General features: G+C 55.6%; 1 protein-coding gene across 1 annotated transcript in view; it reads right to left on the bottom strand.

Moving 5' to 3' along the window:
• Positions 1-17,075, bottom strand: part of ADAMTS17 (ADAM metallopeptidase with thrombospondin type 1 motif 17) — a 268,667-nt gene that overhangs the window by 58,276 nt on the left and 193,316 nt on the right. Inside the window, exons 14-15 of the mRNA XM_051822951.2 lie at positions 16,370-16,497; positions 5,783-5,903 (exon numbers count right to left, since the gene is read on the bottom strand). Of these exons, the coding sequence (XP_051678911.2) occupies positions 5,783-5,903; positions 16,370-16,497 (249 nt within the window). The remainder of the gene's footprint in view (positions 1-5,782; positions 5,904-16,369; positions 16,498-17,075) is intronic.

A 17,075-nucleotide genomic window follows, 5' to 3' on the forward strand; every position in this document is an offset into this window, starting at 1 on the left:
TAATCAGATATCCATGCGGAGAGGAATGAAGTTGAACTCCTATCTTAGATCATACCAGGAAAAACAATTTACTCAGAATGGATCAGATCTAAGTGTAAGAGATAACACTTAGGACATGGGGGTCTTTATAAGCCAGCATTAGGCGATGGCTTTTTAAAAAATGACACCCAATGCACAAGCACTAGAATGAACAGACAGACTGGATTACATCAAAGTTTAAAACTCTATGCTTGGCTGGCGCCGTGGCTCACTAGGCTAATCCTCCGCCTAGCGGCGCCGGCACACCGGGTTCTAGTCCCGGTCGGCGCACCGTATTCTGTCCTGGTTGCCCCTCTTCCAGGCCAGCTCTCTGCTGTGGCCAGGGAGTGCAGTGGAGGATGGCCCACGTGCTTGGGCCCTGCACCCCATGGGAGACCAGGAGAAGTACCTGGCTCCTGCCATCGGATCAGCGCGGTGCACTGGCCGCAGCGCGCCGGTCGCGGCGGCCATTGGAGGGTGAACCAATGGCAAAGGAAGACCTTTCTCTCTGTCTCTCTATCTCACTCTGCCTGTCAAAAAAAAAAAAAAAAAAAAAAAAAAACACACACAAAAAACAACAACAACAAAAAAAACACCACCAAAAACTCTATGCTTCAAAGGATACCATCAAGACAGTGAACAGACGACCAACACATTCACTGGGAAAAAATACCTCCAGGTCATCTACCTGCTAAAAGCACTGAATCCAGAATATAAAGAATGCTTTTAACTCAGTAAGAAAATGACAAAGAACACAAGCTAAACATGGGCAAAGAATTTCAATAGGATTTCTCCCAAAGAAAGCACGCCCATGCTCAACAAGCACTCAACAAGACGCCTGGTGTCATCGGTCACCAGGGAAACGCAAAGCAAAACCACCACGAGGAGGCACCACTTCCTACCTAGCGAGGTGTAACAGGGGAAGGAGAAGGTTGGAGAGAACGTGGAGAAATCAGAACCTTGGCTCCGTGCGGAGAAATGCAGACGGGTGCAGCCGACCGTGTGACCCGGCAATTCCACCAACAGGTATGCGTACAAGAGAAACGAACGGAAACCTCTGTCTACCCAAAATGTGTAAACAAAAGTTTGCACCCACACTATTCACAGTACCCTAAAGGGGGAAACAACCCAACACTCACCCACCAATGAATGTGTTAGAAAAAAAAGGGGTCTATTCAAACAATGGAATAGTATTGGGCAATACAAAGAATGCAACCCTGACACACGCTATGACATGGATGACTCTTGAAAGTAGCCAGTCACAAAGGGCCACGCGCTGCAGGATTCCATTTCTACAAATTGTCCAGCTCACAGGCAAATACAGATGCAGAAACCAGATCTGTAGTTCCTGGGGCTGGAGTGACGGGTGTAGGAGGACTGTGATGTGGTTAGACAGCTTTGTTCACTGATTGGCGCTTAACCCACCAAACTGTATATTTAAACGGGGTTAACTTTACGGCTTGTAAATTGTATCTTTATAAATATACTAAAACAGTGCCCAAACAGTACTGCAATGAACAGCTTTGTACATCTTCTTGTGCATATGGGTGATGTCTTTCCAAGTCACCTCTGTAGAGCAGTCAAGTCAAACCCATGAGCTGTTTAATTGTTTTTGAGCTGTTTAGTTGTGAAAGGTACTGATGGGTTGCCCTCTATAACGCTTCAGTGAAGATGGGGTGACTTCAAAAAGTCCATAGAAGAATGAGATTAAAAGATGAGTTCATTTTGGTGCAAGACATTTTTGCAAACCATGCATACTTTTCTCATAGTATGCATTTTTGATGAATTTTTGTCATAAGCCAACCAGCGTTGGGAAGAGTATGTGTTTACTCTCAGGCTTCTAAATACTTGAAATAATCAGTCATCTTAAGGTCATGAAGTGTTACGTCACAGATTTAATTTTACCAATGACGCTCACCATAGCACACCCTGGCCATTTGCTTCTCCTCTTCAGTTAATGGCCTTCCTCCTAAACGTTCCTCGTTTTCCTATGTTTTGCTTTCATTTAATCGACGTCAGAGTTTTTAAAATATATTTTAATACACAAATGCATTCATACTATTTGATATATTTTGGACTCACACTCTTACCAGACATGCTGCAATGTTTTTGTCTCAGTCTATCGCTTGTGTCTGTGTCTTTGTTTACGGTGCCTCTTACCCCACGGCTTGAATCTAACAGTCGGTTTGAATCTAACAGTTGGTTTGAATCTAACAGTCGGTTTGAATCTAACAGTCGGTTTGAATCTAACAGTCGGTTTGAATCTAACAGTCGTATTTCAAATTCCTGAGATCTCCTTCTTGTTCTCATGATTCTCGTTGTATCAACTCGACGCCACTGTCACTCTCCCTGGACCTGACCTCCTGTGGTTTGAGTCACCTGCTCTTCCCACGGTCATGTCCTCAGGTTACCTGGGTCTTTGCCCGTTCCTGCGGCTGATTCTCTTTCCAGGGTGCCCAGGCGGTTCTTTCTGCTCAGTGTGGGGCTGGCCTCCAGCTGGGGGCAGGCAGAGACCTTGCTGCTGGACACCGTGTACCTGCAGGCCTCTTTCTGGAAACCAGGCAGGAGTGTGTGACCAGGGACTCACTCCGACAGTGTCTCTTCTGTGGCGGCTGGCAGACCTTCAGCGTCCCTCACCTCCGTCAGCAGAGGTCCACGAGTGACCACAGCACGCACAGCCCCCTGCCAGGCCACCGTGAGGGGAGAGGAAGGGGTCTGCATTGTGTTTATTGCAAAAAGCCAAGCAGGTTGATTCTGATCCGTCTACGATGGGCGTCTGCCTGAGGCGCCTCGTTCTCCCCAGACCTTTTTACCTGCTCATTTGCACTCATTTTCAGGTGGTTTTGGAGAAGATGGGGACAAAAGCACATGTCAATCAGCCATCACAAAGTTTCCCAGAATCCTTCAGGCTTGGCAGCCAACACCTTAGCACGGTGAGCCCAGCCCCAGCCCCAGCCCCAGGTGTGTATAAATAATGTCTCACCTGACGAAGATGGCACAGACCTCCCCAGCGCACACATGGTCTACCCGGGGCAGCTGCTGCCTGTGCCTGAGCCCTGAGCCATCCGCATCCCCCAGCACGCCCCCTTCCCACTGTGTCTGACTTGGAACGGCCAACCCCACTCACCGAACAGCCCCCACGTGGCCTCAGCCCGGGCCGGGAGCCGCAGGGTGAGGTCGAGGGCCAGCTTTTCAGATGACGGTGTTGGGTTGCATGCAACAAATTTCCCCTCGGAGAAACCATCTCGTACGGGGAGTTTGAGGAGCGCTGGATTACAGGACAGAGGAAGCCAAGGGCCGACAGCTGAGACAGGAGCAGCTCAGGATCTGGGAGTCTTTTTCCCACGTGCACGCCATGGTGTGGCCTCCTGCTCCCTGTGGGTCGCTGGGCAGCCTGCCGAATCCGAGCCACAGACTGGCTGCATGGACAGCCCACACTCCTCGTCAGGTGCATTTGCAGCCATCGCCTGGCCACCACGCTCACTGTCATGGCCAACTTCGGCCCAGCTGACGCCCCACAGTGTCTGCTCTCCATCTCGTCTTGCGTGCCCTCCACTCCCAGCAAGGGTGGGCACTCAGGGCAGACGCAGGGCTCAGGCGAGGCCCCGCGGGTGAGCGCTCCGACAGGGCGGGCGCTGCAGAGCCCGGCGCCGCTCACTTTTCCTTCTGAGCTTCTCTCTTCACGGTGCAGCAGCCGATTCAAGAGCACACCGCTGGGGCGAAGGCAGGCCCCCTGCCCGCAAACCAAGGAGCCTGCCTCACCTCCTGCCCTCACCCTGAGCTCAAGTGACGCCCGGGTTGATGGAAGAGTGGCCAGGAGGGGCTGGCACCCCGTCACCAAGTCCCAGGGCACCTGCCATGACGCAGGCACCAGGTGTCACTACGCTGGCCAGGCATGAACGAGAATGAGAAGAATTTTCCCTAAGAATGTAGAAGACGATTCCCGTTTTAGGTATTTCTCACCTTGTGACAAGGGCCCAAGATGGAGTGGAAGTAAAGCTCTGGCTACGTGCGCTGGGACTCTCCCCAGGTCGCGTGAAATAAATGGGGAAAAATTCAAAGCTCTTTTTCTGTAAACCAATCACAAAATGCTTCAAAAGTCTCTTGTGTGAGTTTATGTTTTCTCTGTCTGCAGAAGCTGTTTATGAAACACAGACGTACCTTGAGCTACGATCGGGTGGCTACTGAAAACCCACCAGGAGTTGAACATTCTATAAACGGGGGCAGGGTTTAGCTCGGTGGTTAAGGCTCCTCATCCCACACTGGGAAACCTGGGTTCGGATCCCGCTCTGTGTCCTAACAGCAGCTCCCTACCAGTGCGCACCCTGGGACGCAGCGGGGATGGCTCAGTTAACTGGGTCCCCACCGCCTACGTGGGGGACCTGGGTTGAGTTCCCCACTTCTAGCTCTGGCCTGATGCCAGCCCAGCCATGACAGGCATCTGGAAAGTGAGCTAGCAGATGGGAGTGTGTGCTCTCTCACCGTCACACACACACTCTCTCTCTAGGCCTCTCAAATAAAAAGAAAATTAAATATTAAACAATCATCAATTGAAAACATACTAATACACCTAACCTCAGCAACACAGCATCCTGCAGAATCAGTGGTCCCCCTGGTGACAACGGGGCTGCCTGGAAGCTGCACTCACAGCCACTACCTAGCACTGCTAGGGAGAACCATGGAGCAGTGTTGCTAACCCAGGAAAAGACCAAAATCCCAATTCTGAAGCATATTTCCCACTGAGTACAGCTTTTGCACCATCCTAAAGTCAAAAAATCATGAGCTGCTCCATAGTACGTCACAGACCGTGTGCGTTCCTCATTTTAGGTTTATCCCTGAAGGTTGTCCTGGGTCTGATGGAAAAGGCCTCACGGCCTGGGGAGCCTGAGCGGCTTGATGTGCCTCAGCTGACCCTCAGATAAGAGGTCAGCGTAAGTGGGTCAAAACCAAGGCCACGGGCTGTTGGCTGGGGGCCTTACCCAGTGCCCAAAGGCCTCTAGGGAACGGGCTGGCCTGGGCAGGAAGGCGCCAAGTGTGGGCAGCTCTCCTGCACAGCTGAGCATCCCCTGGCAGGTGCGGGTGTGTCGGAGGAGAAGACCCCGCCCCGCACCGTGGGACCACTCCCCTCCACAGTCTCCATCCCCCCCCATCTGTTCTCACTCCCACGGGGGTTTCGTTCCGCCGTGTGTCTTTCCAGCAATCAGCAGTCATACAGCATCAGCGAGAGACGGACTTGGTGTGTTTCCACGTCTCCCTGCACGACTCTCCCACGGATTCCACTCAGCACCCACCTGGGCAAGTGAGGGCGGAGCCCCACACCAAGCACATCTCCGCTGGGACCGCACGCAGCGTCTGAACGCCGTGCCCGAGAAACGCCGGGGGCAGCTTTTGCCACCACACAGACGGACGCCTCCAGGAAAAGATCATTCTTGACCGAGAGAAAGACATTGGCTTTGGCTCGGAGAGGATGTTGTCATACTTGACCACAGCACAGAGAGGCCGCATGGGGTCACCGCTACACAGCAGTGAACTTCCTGTCCGTTCAAACCCCGGCAACCTGTCACTTCTAGGGACATGAAGACATCACCCCTGCCAAAACGTCCCCTTTGTCTTTTGGAAGCGAAAGGGAAGTGCCGGGTCACCTGCGGACTCCTCACCTGGACCTCAAACAGCAAAGGCAGAGAAGACCCCCGAGCACTCGGCTGTGGGGCAGGAGGGGGGAGCACACAGCACGCGAGCTGGCTGTCCCGCGGGCAGCACTCACCTGTGCCCCGGGAGTGGCTGAAGTCGCCCTTGACCACGCGGCAGGTCTTGCCGTCCCCGTTGCAGACGCCACACCGGTCCTCTTTGGCTGCAGACCCGATGACACCATCACAGCCGATTTTCTAGAGAACCAGAGGGTTGAGGTTACTCTGTGTTTGAGACTCTGACTGTCTTAAAGGGGACGCCCGGGAGGCACGGAGTCTGGGCCGCTGCCGCTTTCAGATGCCCAGGGGAAGAAGAATTTAATTTCTCTTAAACTCAGCAAGAAAAACAGTGGACACAATTCAGCCTCTGTACCCACAGAACCACCCAGTGCGTTTCTGAGCGCTTGCCATGGAGAAGCGGGGCCCAAGGCGGCAGAGCGCCCTGGAGACCCCATTGTTGCGCCTGCGCTGCCGGGGGCAGGGAACCTGGGCCGCCAGTGAGCCTGCTGCCCCGGCCGCACATCGTGTTGCCTCAAGTCCACGCGTCAGTGTCGCTCTGGGCGGTGCCGTCACCTGTATCCTGGCTGGAGCAACCAACAGCCTCAACACATGGCACAGACCACATGGACTTTTGGGCTGGGGTGGGGAGGCCAGGGCTCATTCTGGCAGGGCTGGGGACACCTGGTCCAAAGGAAGCCCCCACATCACAAACCTTGTCAAACAAGTTAGCTCTGAGAGCCAAGGAAGGCAGCCTCTACCCTGAGTGAGTCCAGGAATCCAGCCCATGTCTCAGCAGACGCAGAAAAAGATTTTGAATTCACTTTTCTCAAAAAAAAAAAAAAAAAAAAAAAATGAGGGGTAGCGTTATGGCATAGCAGGTAAGGCTGTAGCCCGCAGCAATGGAATTCCATATGGGTGCAGGCTGGAGTCCAGGCTGCTCTACTTCTGATCCAGGTCCCTGCTTATGTGCCTAGGAGAGCAGTGAGGATGGCCCCATATTTGGGCCCCCATCACCCATGTGGGAGACTCAGAAGAAACTCCTGGCTCCTGACCAGCCCAGCTCTGGCTGTCGTGGCCATCTGGGGGGCAAACCAGTAGACAGAAGACCTCGCCTTCTGTTTCCACCTCTGCTTTTCAAATAAATAAATCAGCAAACAGACAAACATGTTAAAAGAAAAAGCAAAAGAAATCTGAGTTCTGCAAGATAACCTAAGTTACAGTAAACCTCGGGTATTTACTGACCACTTCCATTTCTTTCCTTAAAGTGAACGCGTTCAGAACAAGAGCTGGGTTTTCCCAGTGCCAACCGCCCAGCTGTATTGGTACCGGTACTGCTGACCTGAGAGGCCATCAGGTCCCAGATGAGCAGGTTGATGTAACTGGGTTCTTTCCAGCGATGCCTGGGGACCTGCCACTGCTCCCTTCCCCTGGCCTGCCTCCCTGCACGGCAGGGCTTGGGGCAGAGCTGGTGACCAGCGGGTTCCTGGAGGGGAATGGGATCCCACATCTCCCCAGTGGACTTAACTTAGAAACCTGGCTTCCTCAGGGCAGCCGTTCCCCAACCTGAACGTGAGCCCCCTTGGGCCAGACGGGGCTGTCCCAGAAAAGCTGCTGGGGTCCAGCCCCAGAGTCTCCGACCTAGTGGGAGGGCCTGAGACTCTGCATTGCTGCAGGTGCCGCTGCTGGTCCGAGGCACACTGCTGCACGAGGGAGGGCTCTTCTGAGGGCCACCAGGGGGCTTCACAGTATTTGTGGAAAAACGAAACAGATAAGAAAGGACTTTGGTGCAAGAAATGCGGAAATCCATGCATTGCACAGTTTTTCATGATGTGCGTTTTCCATGAACTTTTTGAAGACCTCTTGTAGACGAATGTTCCTCCTATTTAGCAGTGCTTAAGTGTCATCCTTGGATCCTTGCATTCCTTTGGGAAGGAGTCACTGGAAAGTTACTATGCATGTCTAAAAACAACGGCATAACCGGGCACATTTCAGTCATGGCTTGATGGCATGCTGGGAGTTGGGCAAGTTGATTCACAAAGTGATTTTTATGAAAACTGAGAAATGGTAGCATTTGAGTAATAGAGGATCCGACGTGCTCAGATAATGGGAAAATCTGGGGCCAGGCAGGGAAGATTCCATGGCAGGCAGGGAGAGGCAGGTGACACAAGATGCAGGTGGTGACTGGCAATGGGTTGCGACACTGCCGGGGCAGACCACGCAACAGCAACCGAGGGGCAAGCAGCACCCTGAACCTGGAGCTGTGGCGGGAACCTGTATTCTGGACCAGGGCTGCAAGATACTATAAGGCTGCTTGATGGACAAGGAATAAGCATGCGAACAGCCAAGATCAGCACTTCTGTAAGTACACGCTCAGCAAATGTCCCGGGGCCACGTCTGGGGCAACAGAGCTGCCCTGTCGCCGTCCCCAGACTGCTTCTGGTACAGCCACAGGGCCAATGCCAACAGCATGAGGCCACACCCTCACCAGCCTCCTCCGTGTTACCTGTGCCTGTCCCTGCTTGCCTTCCGTCACCAAGTGCTCTAAGCTCTCGAGCTCCCCTAACCTGGCTCCCTATGACTTCTAAACCACAACCTTGCTTGCTAATAGTCTCTGGCTTCACGCCTGGCTCTTGGTCCCGCATCTCAGTCAGGGCTTCCTGATTCATCAGCTTCCAGATCTTCTTACTAAATATTCTGCCGGGTCCAGACAGCTTCCCCAGCTGCACAGAGGAGGCATTTCAGGTCAGGTGCAAAAAGAGACGCACACGGGGAGGCCCTGGATGCTAACGCTACAGTGCCCCGGGTGCTGGCAGGTCTGTGTGCTCTGCCCAACCCACCTGGCGCTGCCTGAGGCGCTGTTTATGTCTGGAGGCCGGGCATGCGGGGATGTCTGTCTGAACGGCGGCAGATCCAAGGCCCACAGGCCACAGCCAAGTGGAGCTGCCGGTGGGGCTTTTTCTTCCTTCGCTACCGTCAGAGCAGGCAAAGTGTGATGTTTTTGGCAGGGGCGCAGATTTTTTTGAAATGGAAGCTACCATAAAATACAATTGGAGTCATTCACTCTGAGTGTGAGAGGAGCTTTAATGATTGCATTTATGAGCTTGGCATCGCAAGAGAACAAGACGACCAAGCTCTGAAATCTTCACACGTAATCCCGGGGATCCTGTTACTCGGTGACAAGGCCTAGGGAACCCCGTCACCATCAGTGAGCTGTGCACACGAGCCTTCCCATCCCAGGCCTGCACCTGCCGTGTGGGGGCCTCTTCTGCTGGCTACATCAGGGTGTGTGCCACACAGAGACCAAGGGGCAGCACCGCCCTCTGGCAAAATCCAGCAAAGGCACGGGATGGCATGGAACGAGTTCTCTCTGGTCCCAGGGAACATGCAGAGTGCAGGTAGGAAAGCTGTGCACTCAGACCCGGGTGCTACAGGAGGGCACGGGACGGACCTCGGGGTGGGGCCTCTTCCCAGAAGTGAGGAGGCTCCATCTCCAGGGACGAGGGTCCTGGATTCCACCCGCAGAGTTCTGCAGCCAGCGGGCCATCCTCATCCCCTCTGCCCTCTCGTTCTGCAGCATGGGTTGCTGTGTAGCACCCACCCTGCTGGTAGTGTAGGGCTGTCTCCCAGCAGCCACTGGGATCGGCTTCGGGGCCCCCATGAATTCCCGAATGTACATATAACTTACAAACACCCTCTCGTATCCTTTACATCCTTTCTAGATCACTAATAATACCCATAATTCAATGTAAGTGCTATGTGGATAGCTGTTAAGTTATAAGAGGGCTGTGTTTATGGAAAAATGGAATTAGAAGATAATTTTATTTTGGTGCAAAGAATTCTGAATTCATGCAAGATTTTTTCTTTTAATTAGTCAATTTCATTTTATTTGAAAGTCAGCAAGATAGAGAGCGAGAGCGAGATCTCCTATCTGCTGAGTCACCCTCCAAATGCCCACCAACAGCCAGGCTGGGCCAGGCCCATGCCAGGAGCCAGGGACTTAACCAACATCTCACACATGGGTAGCGGGGACCCAATATGTGAGCCATCATCTACTGCCTCCCAGGGTGTACACCAGCAGGAATCTGGACGGGAACTGGAATAGCCAGGGGTTGAACTCAGACACTCCAGTATGTGATGCAAAGATCCCAAGCATCAGCCTAACGGCTGTGCCAAAACTATGCCTGCCCCACATGCAAAGTTGTCTCATAACACACGTTTTCCATAAGGCTTTTCAGGACCTCCTGTATTGCTTAGTAGGGAATAATGACAAGAAAAAAATGTGCACGCAAGTTCAGTATAGACACAATTAAAAAATATATTTGATCTTTGGTTGAATCTGTTGCCATGGAAATGGTAGACATGGAGAGTCAACTGTACACAGTAAACATGGAGAGTCAACTGTATACAGTAGACATATAGAGCCAACTGTCTACAGTAGATACGGACAGCCTACTGTATACAGTAGATATGGAAAGCCAACTGTACAGTCGATATGGAGGGCAAACTGTATACAACAAACATGGAGGGCCAGCTGTCTACAGTAGACATGGAGATTCAATCACCTATAGTAGATATGGAGAGCCGGCTGTATACAGTAGACATGTAGAGCCAACTGTGTACAGTAGATATGGAGGGCAAACTGTACAGTAGACATGGACAGCCTACTGTGTGCAGTAGACATGGACAGCCTACTGTGTGCAGTAGACGTGGAGACTGAATCGCCTATGGTAGATATGGAGAGCCAACCATCTATTCTCAACCAGCACAGTTACTGGATGCGTGTTAGGTGCCTCCCCTGGGCATGAAGAGCACAGCAAAGAGGGAGGTGGCAATGTGGAAACAGACAGCCCGCAGCTCACGCCCTCAGATGCCAGAGCGGCTAAGCTTGTTCAATCTCTTCTGCCCCTTTTGGATGCTGCCTGCTGCCCCTTCACCTCATTGACTTCCTGAAAACGGTAGCTCCTGCGTGTACCCTGGTCCTTCTCTTCCCTTCACTTTTCTTAGAAATGCCACCTCCCCTGCTGGACATCCTGGGCCACTCCCACACGGATGACCCCCGCAGGCTCACGCTGCCAGGTGTCCGCTGAGCAAGCTTGCCAGGGCCTCAGTCCCGGCAGGCCTGCTTCTCAGAGGCCGCTCCCTCTGACTCCTTGTGCAGCTGGACACCACCACCGCACTCTTGGCACCTGGCCCGAGACCTACAAGCCATGTCGACTCTCCGTCTCCTCGACACACAGTTTGTGGCTGAGGCTCCAAAAACCCTGTGTCTGCTTCTCTATATTTATGGTCACTCCCTGGCTGAGATCCCTTCACCCAGGACAGGAATTAATCTCTCCCCCTGCTGCAGGCTCATCCTCCCAGGATGGGGCTGGATGAGATGACGCATGGCCAAGGCTCCTGTATGTCCTGTATGTCCACACTGAGCAACCCCAGGCCTTCCTGGTCAAGTTTCCACAACCAGGACCATTGCTCTGCTCTGTTTCAATCCGTTATGCTCAGGATAAAATGCTCCAGGCCAGCCTGCTCCTCCATCCTCTTCCGTCCCTGGAATGCACCAGCCTTGTTTCTGCTTCCAGGTGCCTAGAGCTCTCTGCCACACTGCCACATTCACAGTCCCCCGGCACAGTCTCCAGCTTGGTCTCCTTGTGGCACCGTTTCATCCCCCCCCCCCCCACACACACACTCAGTCCCTGCAATGACCACGTCCGGCAGTTGATGGGGTCTCGGCCGTATGATGGGTGGGAACAGTCATCCTCTCTGTCCTGCTCCCCACTGCAGTGCCCAGCGCGTGGGACCGCCCAGGAAAGACTTGGGCCAGGAATTAAGCAAACTCCACCCTGAAGGCTTTCTGCTCTAAGACCAATCTCTCCTGGGCTCTTGCTCCAGCCTTGCCTCCGGTTGTTCGATTCTCACGTGAGCGTGTGGGATCCTCCACGTGTTAAGGACTGTGTCTTGCAATTTTTTGCGTTCCTGTTCCCCCCACAGTGGCTGGTATGGTGTTGAGCACATAATGTGCGCTCAGTCAGTGCATAAAAATGACCTCGAATCAAGCTGCGCCCTGGGCAAAACTGGGAGTAACAGATTTTGGTTTTCAGAAAGAGGTCCTGGGGGGAGGGACTGGTCTAGCGGGTAGGACTCCCACTCTGGAGTGCCGAGGCTCGCTGCTGGCTCCTTATTCCAGCTTCCGGCCAAGGCAGCCCTGGGAGGCAGCAGTGAGGCTCAAGTGATGGGTTACTGCCACCATGCGGGGGACCCGGACTGAGTTCCAGGCTCCTAGCTTTGGCCCACACACTCACTCAGCCCAGCGCCCACACACTCACTTAGCCCAGCGCCTACCCACTCACTCAGCCCAGCACCCACTCACTCAGCCCAGAGCCCACCCACCCACTCAGCCCAGCGCCTACTCACTCAGCCCAGCGCCCACCCACTGAGCCCAGAGCCCACCCACCGAGCCCAGCACCCACCCACCCACTGAGCCCAGCACCCACCCACTCAGCCCAGAGCCTACTCACTCAGCCCAGCGCCCACCCACCCACTGAGCCCAGAGCCCACCCACTCACTCAGCCCAGAGCCCACCCACCCACTCAGCCCAGAGCCTACTCACTCAGCCCAGCGCCCACCCACTCAGCCCAGCGCCCACCCACCGAGCCCAGCACCCACCCACCCACTGAGCCCAGCACCCACCCACTCAGCCCAGAGCCTACTCACTCAGCCCAGCGCCCACCCACCCACTGAGCCCAGAGCCCACCCACCCACTCAGCCCAGCATTCACTGATTTTTTTCAAAACACAACCAAAGGCTCCCTTGGGGCCAGCGCCTTGGGGGTGCACAGATCAATCAGACACCATTGCTCCCAGGAGGAAGCTATGGACCCCGAAGGTGTTTGGGTTTGGTGCTGACCGGGCCCAGGATATGAACACTGTGTCCAGCCCCAGGTAAGCCTGCGCCCAGTGGGAGCAGACAGGCTCTGGCGTGCACGGGTCACTAAGCATCTGCCCGTGGACAGAGCGGACCTCTGTCTGGATCTCACGCGTACCGGGATCTGTGCACTGTGCGACGGCAGAGCCGCACGGAGGCTCGGCCCAGCCACAATCAGCTGCTGCGGGGTCAGGCTCACACTGGAGACGCAGTACCTTAGGGCCTTTGTTTCTGGAGGCCGACAGAAGCTGTCCATGATGGGCCTCTGATTCATAGAGACTCGCAGAAAATACACAATGCTTGTGCTCCTTCCCCAGTTCCCTCTCACTTTCACGAGGGCAGAGGAGTTTAACCTCAGCATGCTACGAAGTCTGTGGCTCACCGAAGTGCCCTGGCACAGTCATCGCACACCCGGAAGAAAGGGGCGTTTCTGTGTCCCGTGCGGGGGTCTGCGCCAGCCTGCTACTCGGATCTCCCACCTCCTCCAGGTAGTCACTGGGTTCTTCCCGACAGCCCCCAAGTCCTCCTACCATCCCCCAGCAGCAGACTTCACAGCTGAAGGCAACAGAAGGAGAAGCTCATGAGCAAACTGCTGTCTACAGAAAGCCTGGGCCACTTCTCCCTTTCTTACATCTGTGCTTAGATGCATCTTCGGCTCTCTACACCCCAGAGATATATTTCTATGATTTTCTTTAACCAATTTCTCCCTTGCCTGTTCATTCCTACTGCCGTTCCATTTTGGCGATTATTGCGACTAGTCATAAATACCATATTTACTGTTAATTTGCACTCTTACTGACACACAATTTTCATGACAGCGCTGCACTGCCTCTGACTTCAGCAATTTCGAGTTTTGTGGGGACTGGCGGGGCGTCGCCTAGGGCTGATCTTCAGTCTCTCTGGGGGAGGAATACTACCGGAAAAATGGCAGGAGGCTGTTGACTTACTTCAGAAAGCAAGTTTCCCAGGGTGTTGAAACCTGTGCTGGGCGTTCGGCAGGCCCTGCTGCCACCTGTTAGGTGTAGGCCTGGGGGCAGCCTGGAGGGGCAGGGTGCATCCAGCCCAGCAGATGGCGCTGCTGGGAGCTGGCAGGTGTGGCTGCCCGTGGAGGGTGTCTGGGGAATAGGAATAGGCAAGGGAAGCAGGGACCCCACGGCCATCCTCCTCGCACCTGCTATGGACTGACAGCTTGTGCCCCTCCCCCAGATCACAGGGTAGCCCTCAATCCCAACGGGATGGGACTTGCAAAGGGGGAGCTTCGGGAGGCAAACAGCACTTGAGGGTGGCTCCCTCATGAACGAGATTAGTGCCTTTAAGAGAAGAGGCCGGGAGGGAAGTAGCTCTGCGGGGAGTCAGCAGTCTGCAGCCTGGCGGAAGGTCCTCCCAGACCCAATCCTGCTGGCACCTCGGGCGTCCTGCAGCCTCCACGACGCTGGAAATCCATGTCCGTCGCTTACAAGCCATGCGAGTGGTCTGTGCCACTACGTTTCCGCAGCCTGGACGGACTGAGTCCACACCCAGGTGCAGAACAGGCTTGGGTTCAGCAGTGCCCGGATGGCCACAGACTTCAGGCTGCCGCAGTGTCTTGGGCAGTATCGTGCTTTTGTTCCGCTGACTAAAGAATGGAAGGCTTTACTGTCATGGCACAGGGACATTTCCCGAGCGCAGAAGGCCAAGATGAAAACCAACATCATGGCAGAGGATCCCCTGGCGTAAATCACTAAGAGCAAGCAGCACAGAGCCCTGGGCAGAGACTTCCAGGGTTCTTAGCCAGGTAAGAACACAGCAGAAGGTGCTGGCGGGAGGCTGGGGGTCGTGGGGGACTCGGCTGGGGCTGCTCTGAGGGTGAGGGAAGTCGTTAGCAAAGGAGCCTAAGCTGTTGCGTGGCCACACCTTGGCACACAGGCTGGCCCCGGCTGGCGGGTCCCTTAGGAAGGAAACAGCCCTGAACTTGGCTTGGGAGCAGGTTTACTAAGAACGGTCAGCACAGCCTCAGGTCAGCACGCTGGTCCTGCTGCCCTAGGGGCAGTGCCTCACACGCTTCAAGGAGGAGCTCACCGCTGCCTCGCCAAGACCCCGGCTCTGAGCATTTGGCTCCCACACTCGCCTGTGTTTGATAACAAAGCCAGGCCATCCCGGAAACGGCCCTGTCTGGGACAGCGAAGAAAACCTGCTGGGCCAGACGGTTAGCTGCAGGCGTCGCCTCGCGAGCTGGCTGGGGACCCGGGTCTTCTGCTTCCCTTCCTCTGCCTCTGCCTTTCACGCATTCCCAACCCCGAGGCCGGAACTCTCTGCTAGGCACCCTGGCAGCAATGAGCGTAGGGCACATCTGCTGCCCCCATGGGCCAGGGATGCCCAGCTCAGGGGCCAGGGTCCGCACACGTAGTGAAGTGAGGATGGCAGCGTCTCCCCCAGGGCCCCAGGAAGGTACAGTCACTCAAATGCTGTCGAGATCTCCCAGAAGCAACCTCAGGGACCTGCGTCGGCTCTGCAAGGTGTGCGGAACGACGCGAGGAGGCCCCTGGGGCCTTTGGCAGGGGCTGCCTTGTTCAGTCTCACGCTGGGGTCAAAGGAAGCCACAAATCAGAGGGAAGACGCAGGGGTCCTTTCTAGGCCAGGGCACAGCAGTCCTGCCCCCCACCATTTCCGACAGCTCCAGGTGGGATCATCTGCTGAGGATACAGCTGAGGGGGCGTGGCTGCACTGTTGATACGGGCGGGCACGCACAACGGAGGGCGGAGCTCCCCGGGTGCTGTGGTCAGAATGTGTGCGTCCCCCCAAACTCACAGGCTGACACCCCACTTCCCGCCAAGGCGATGGCCGTAGGAAGTGGGGTCTTTGGGGGGTGATGAGGTCGCAGGGTGGAGCCCTCATGAGCAAGATTAGTGCCCTTATCAAACAGACCCCAGAACTAGCCAGATCCTCCTCCCACACGAAGACACAGCCAGAAGGCATGTCCCCCCCTCGGAAGGAGAAAACCCTCCCAGACACCAAATCTGCCAGGGCCTTGCTGCCGGACTTCCCGTCCTCCGACCCCGTGAGACCAGCTCCTGCTGTGCACGACCGGATTTCATGAATGCAGCCTGGGTGACATAGGCCCCCTCACCCACCCCGAGTCCCCAGGAGAGATACGGCAGCACCTGTAGCTACTTCAAGTGGGCAGCACCTGACCCGCCTCCTCCAGACGCCAAGAGCCCCGGCCCTCACCTCCACCGCTGCAGCTGGGGCACGGCATCACAAACCAGGAGCGCAGTCACCCGCCCTGCCACAGGCTGCAGGGGCCCTCGGCTCAGGCGGAGGGGCAGCCTCCTCCCCTCCTCCAACCGCACCGACCAGGGCTGTACTGAGCTGCCGACACCGCGTCAGGGTGGCGTGCGCCTCCGCCTCGTCTGGGGAGCACCCGAGGAGTCTGCCTGCTTCCACAAGGGCGGGGAGCAGGGCCCCTGCACGCGCCCTCCGGCCCCTCCAGAGTGTGCCACCTGCTCTCGCGCGACACCTGACGCCGCCTTGGAAGTTCCGAGATGATTTTTCAACCAGCCCAGCTCCCTGTGGACCTGCAGGCAGGCATCAGGCTCCATCACTGCCAAAGACGGCACCAGGACAGGGCTGGCAGCTGCCGGTGTGGCCCTGCTGGGAGCCTTCCCAAGAGAGTCCACGTCCTCACAACCCAAGTCCGTCACAAGCCTGTTAGGGGAAGGGCGCCACCCTCCAGTGCCCCGCGGGAGACTCGGCGGAGGTGACCTCACCTGGCAGCTGCCATGCACGCAGAGGTCGGTCTCGTAGGGCCCGCAGGGGGTGCCGTCCAGGACCCTGTCGGCCACCAGCAGTGGGGACTCCTTCCCAAGGGGCGAGCAGTAGAGTTCACACGGCTTATCTGAGGAGGGAAAGGTTGGCGGACGTTGACATAGGAAGAAGTGTGCGGGCCAGGCAGGCAGCAGGTGTATGTGGGTGATGCGTGAGCCCACGGGAAGAGAGGTGGACACAGGTAAATAAAGCGGCTTAGCAGGCTCTCTCAGGTCTATGCACCTGCTCCTCTGAATACCTGATACAGAGAACGGGGGGAAACCCTCAGACTCAGGTCAGTGACAGTGTGGCAAGCCCTGTCACCTTTACCCTCGGCTCAGATGCAACGTTTCCTCTCCCCGAAGGCAGCACACACACGAGGCTGCACAAAGGCAGAGTTGCGTGCTAACCTCTACGTATGCTGAATATGGGCCAATAGCGTGAGCCTGGGAGGGAGCTGTGGCCATCTCCGGGCGGGGGCTTAACCTCGCAGTGCCCCCACGGCAGTGGCTTTTGCTAAAGGCTTTAATGCTCCCCAGCTGCTGGACAGCAGAGCTGTGCTATGATGAAGGTTCTGGAAGACACTGAGCAGGAATAGGTACCCAAGGGGAACGGCAGGGGGCGAGAGGGTGGACATCCTGGTTCCCGCAGCCCCTTGATGCACCTGCA

This window comes from Oryctolagus cuniculus, chromosome 12 (genome assembly GCF_964237555.1).
Source record: "Oryctolagus cuniculus chromosome 12, mOryCun1.1, whole genome shotgun sequence".
NCBI classification, from domain to species: Eukaryota; Metazoa; Chordata; class Mammalia; order Lagomorpha; family Leporidae; genus Oryctolagus; species Oryctolagus cuniculus.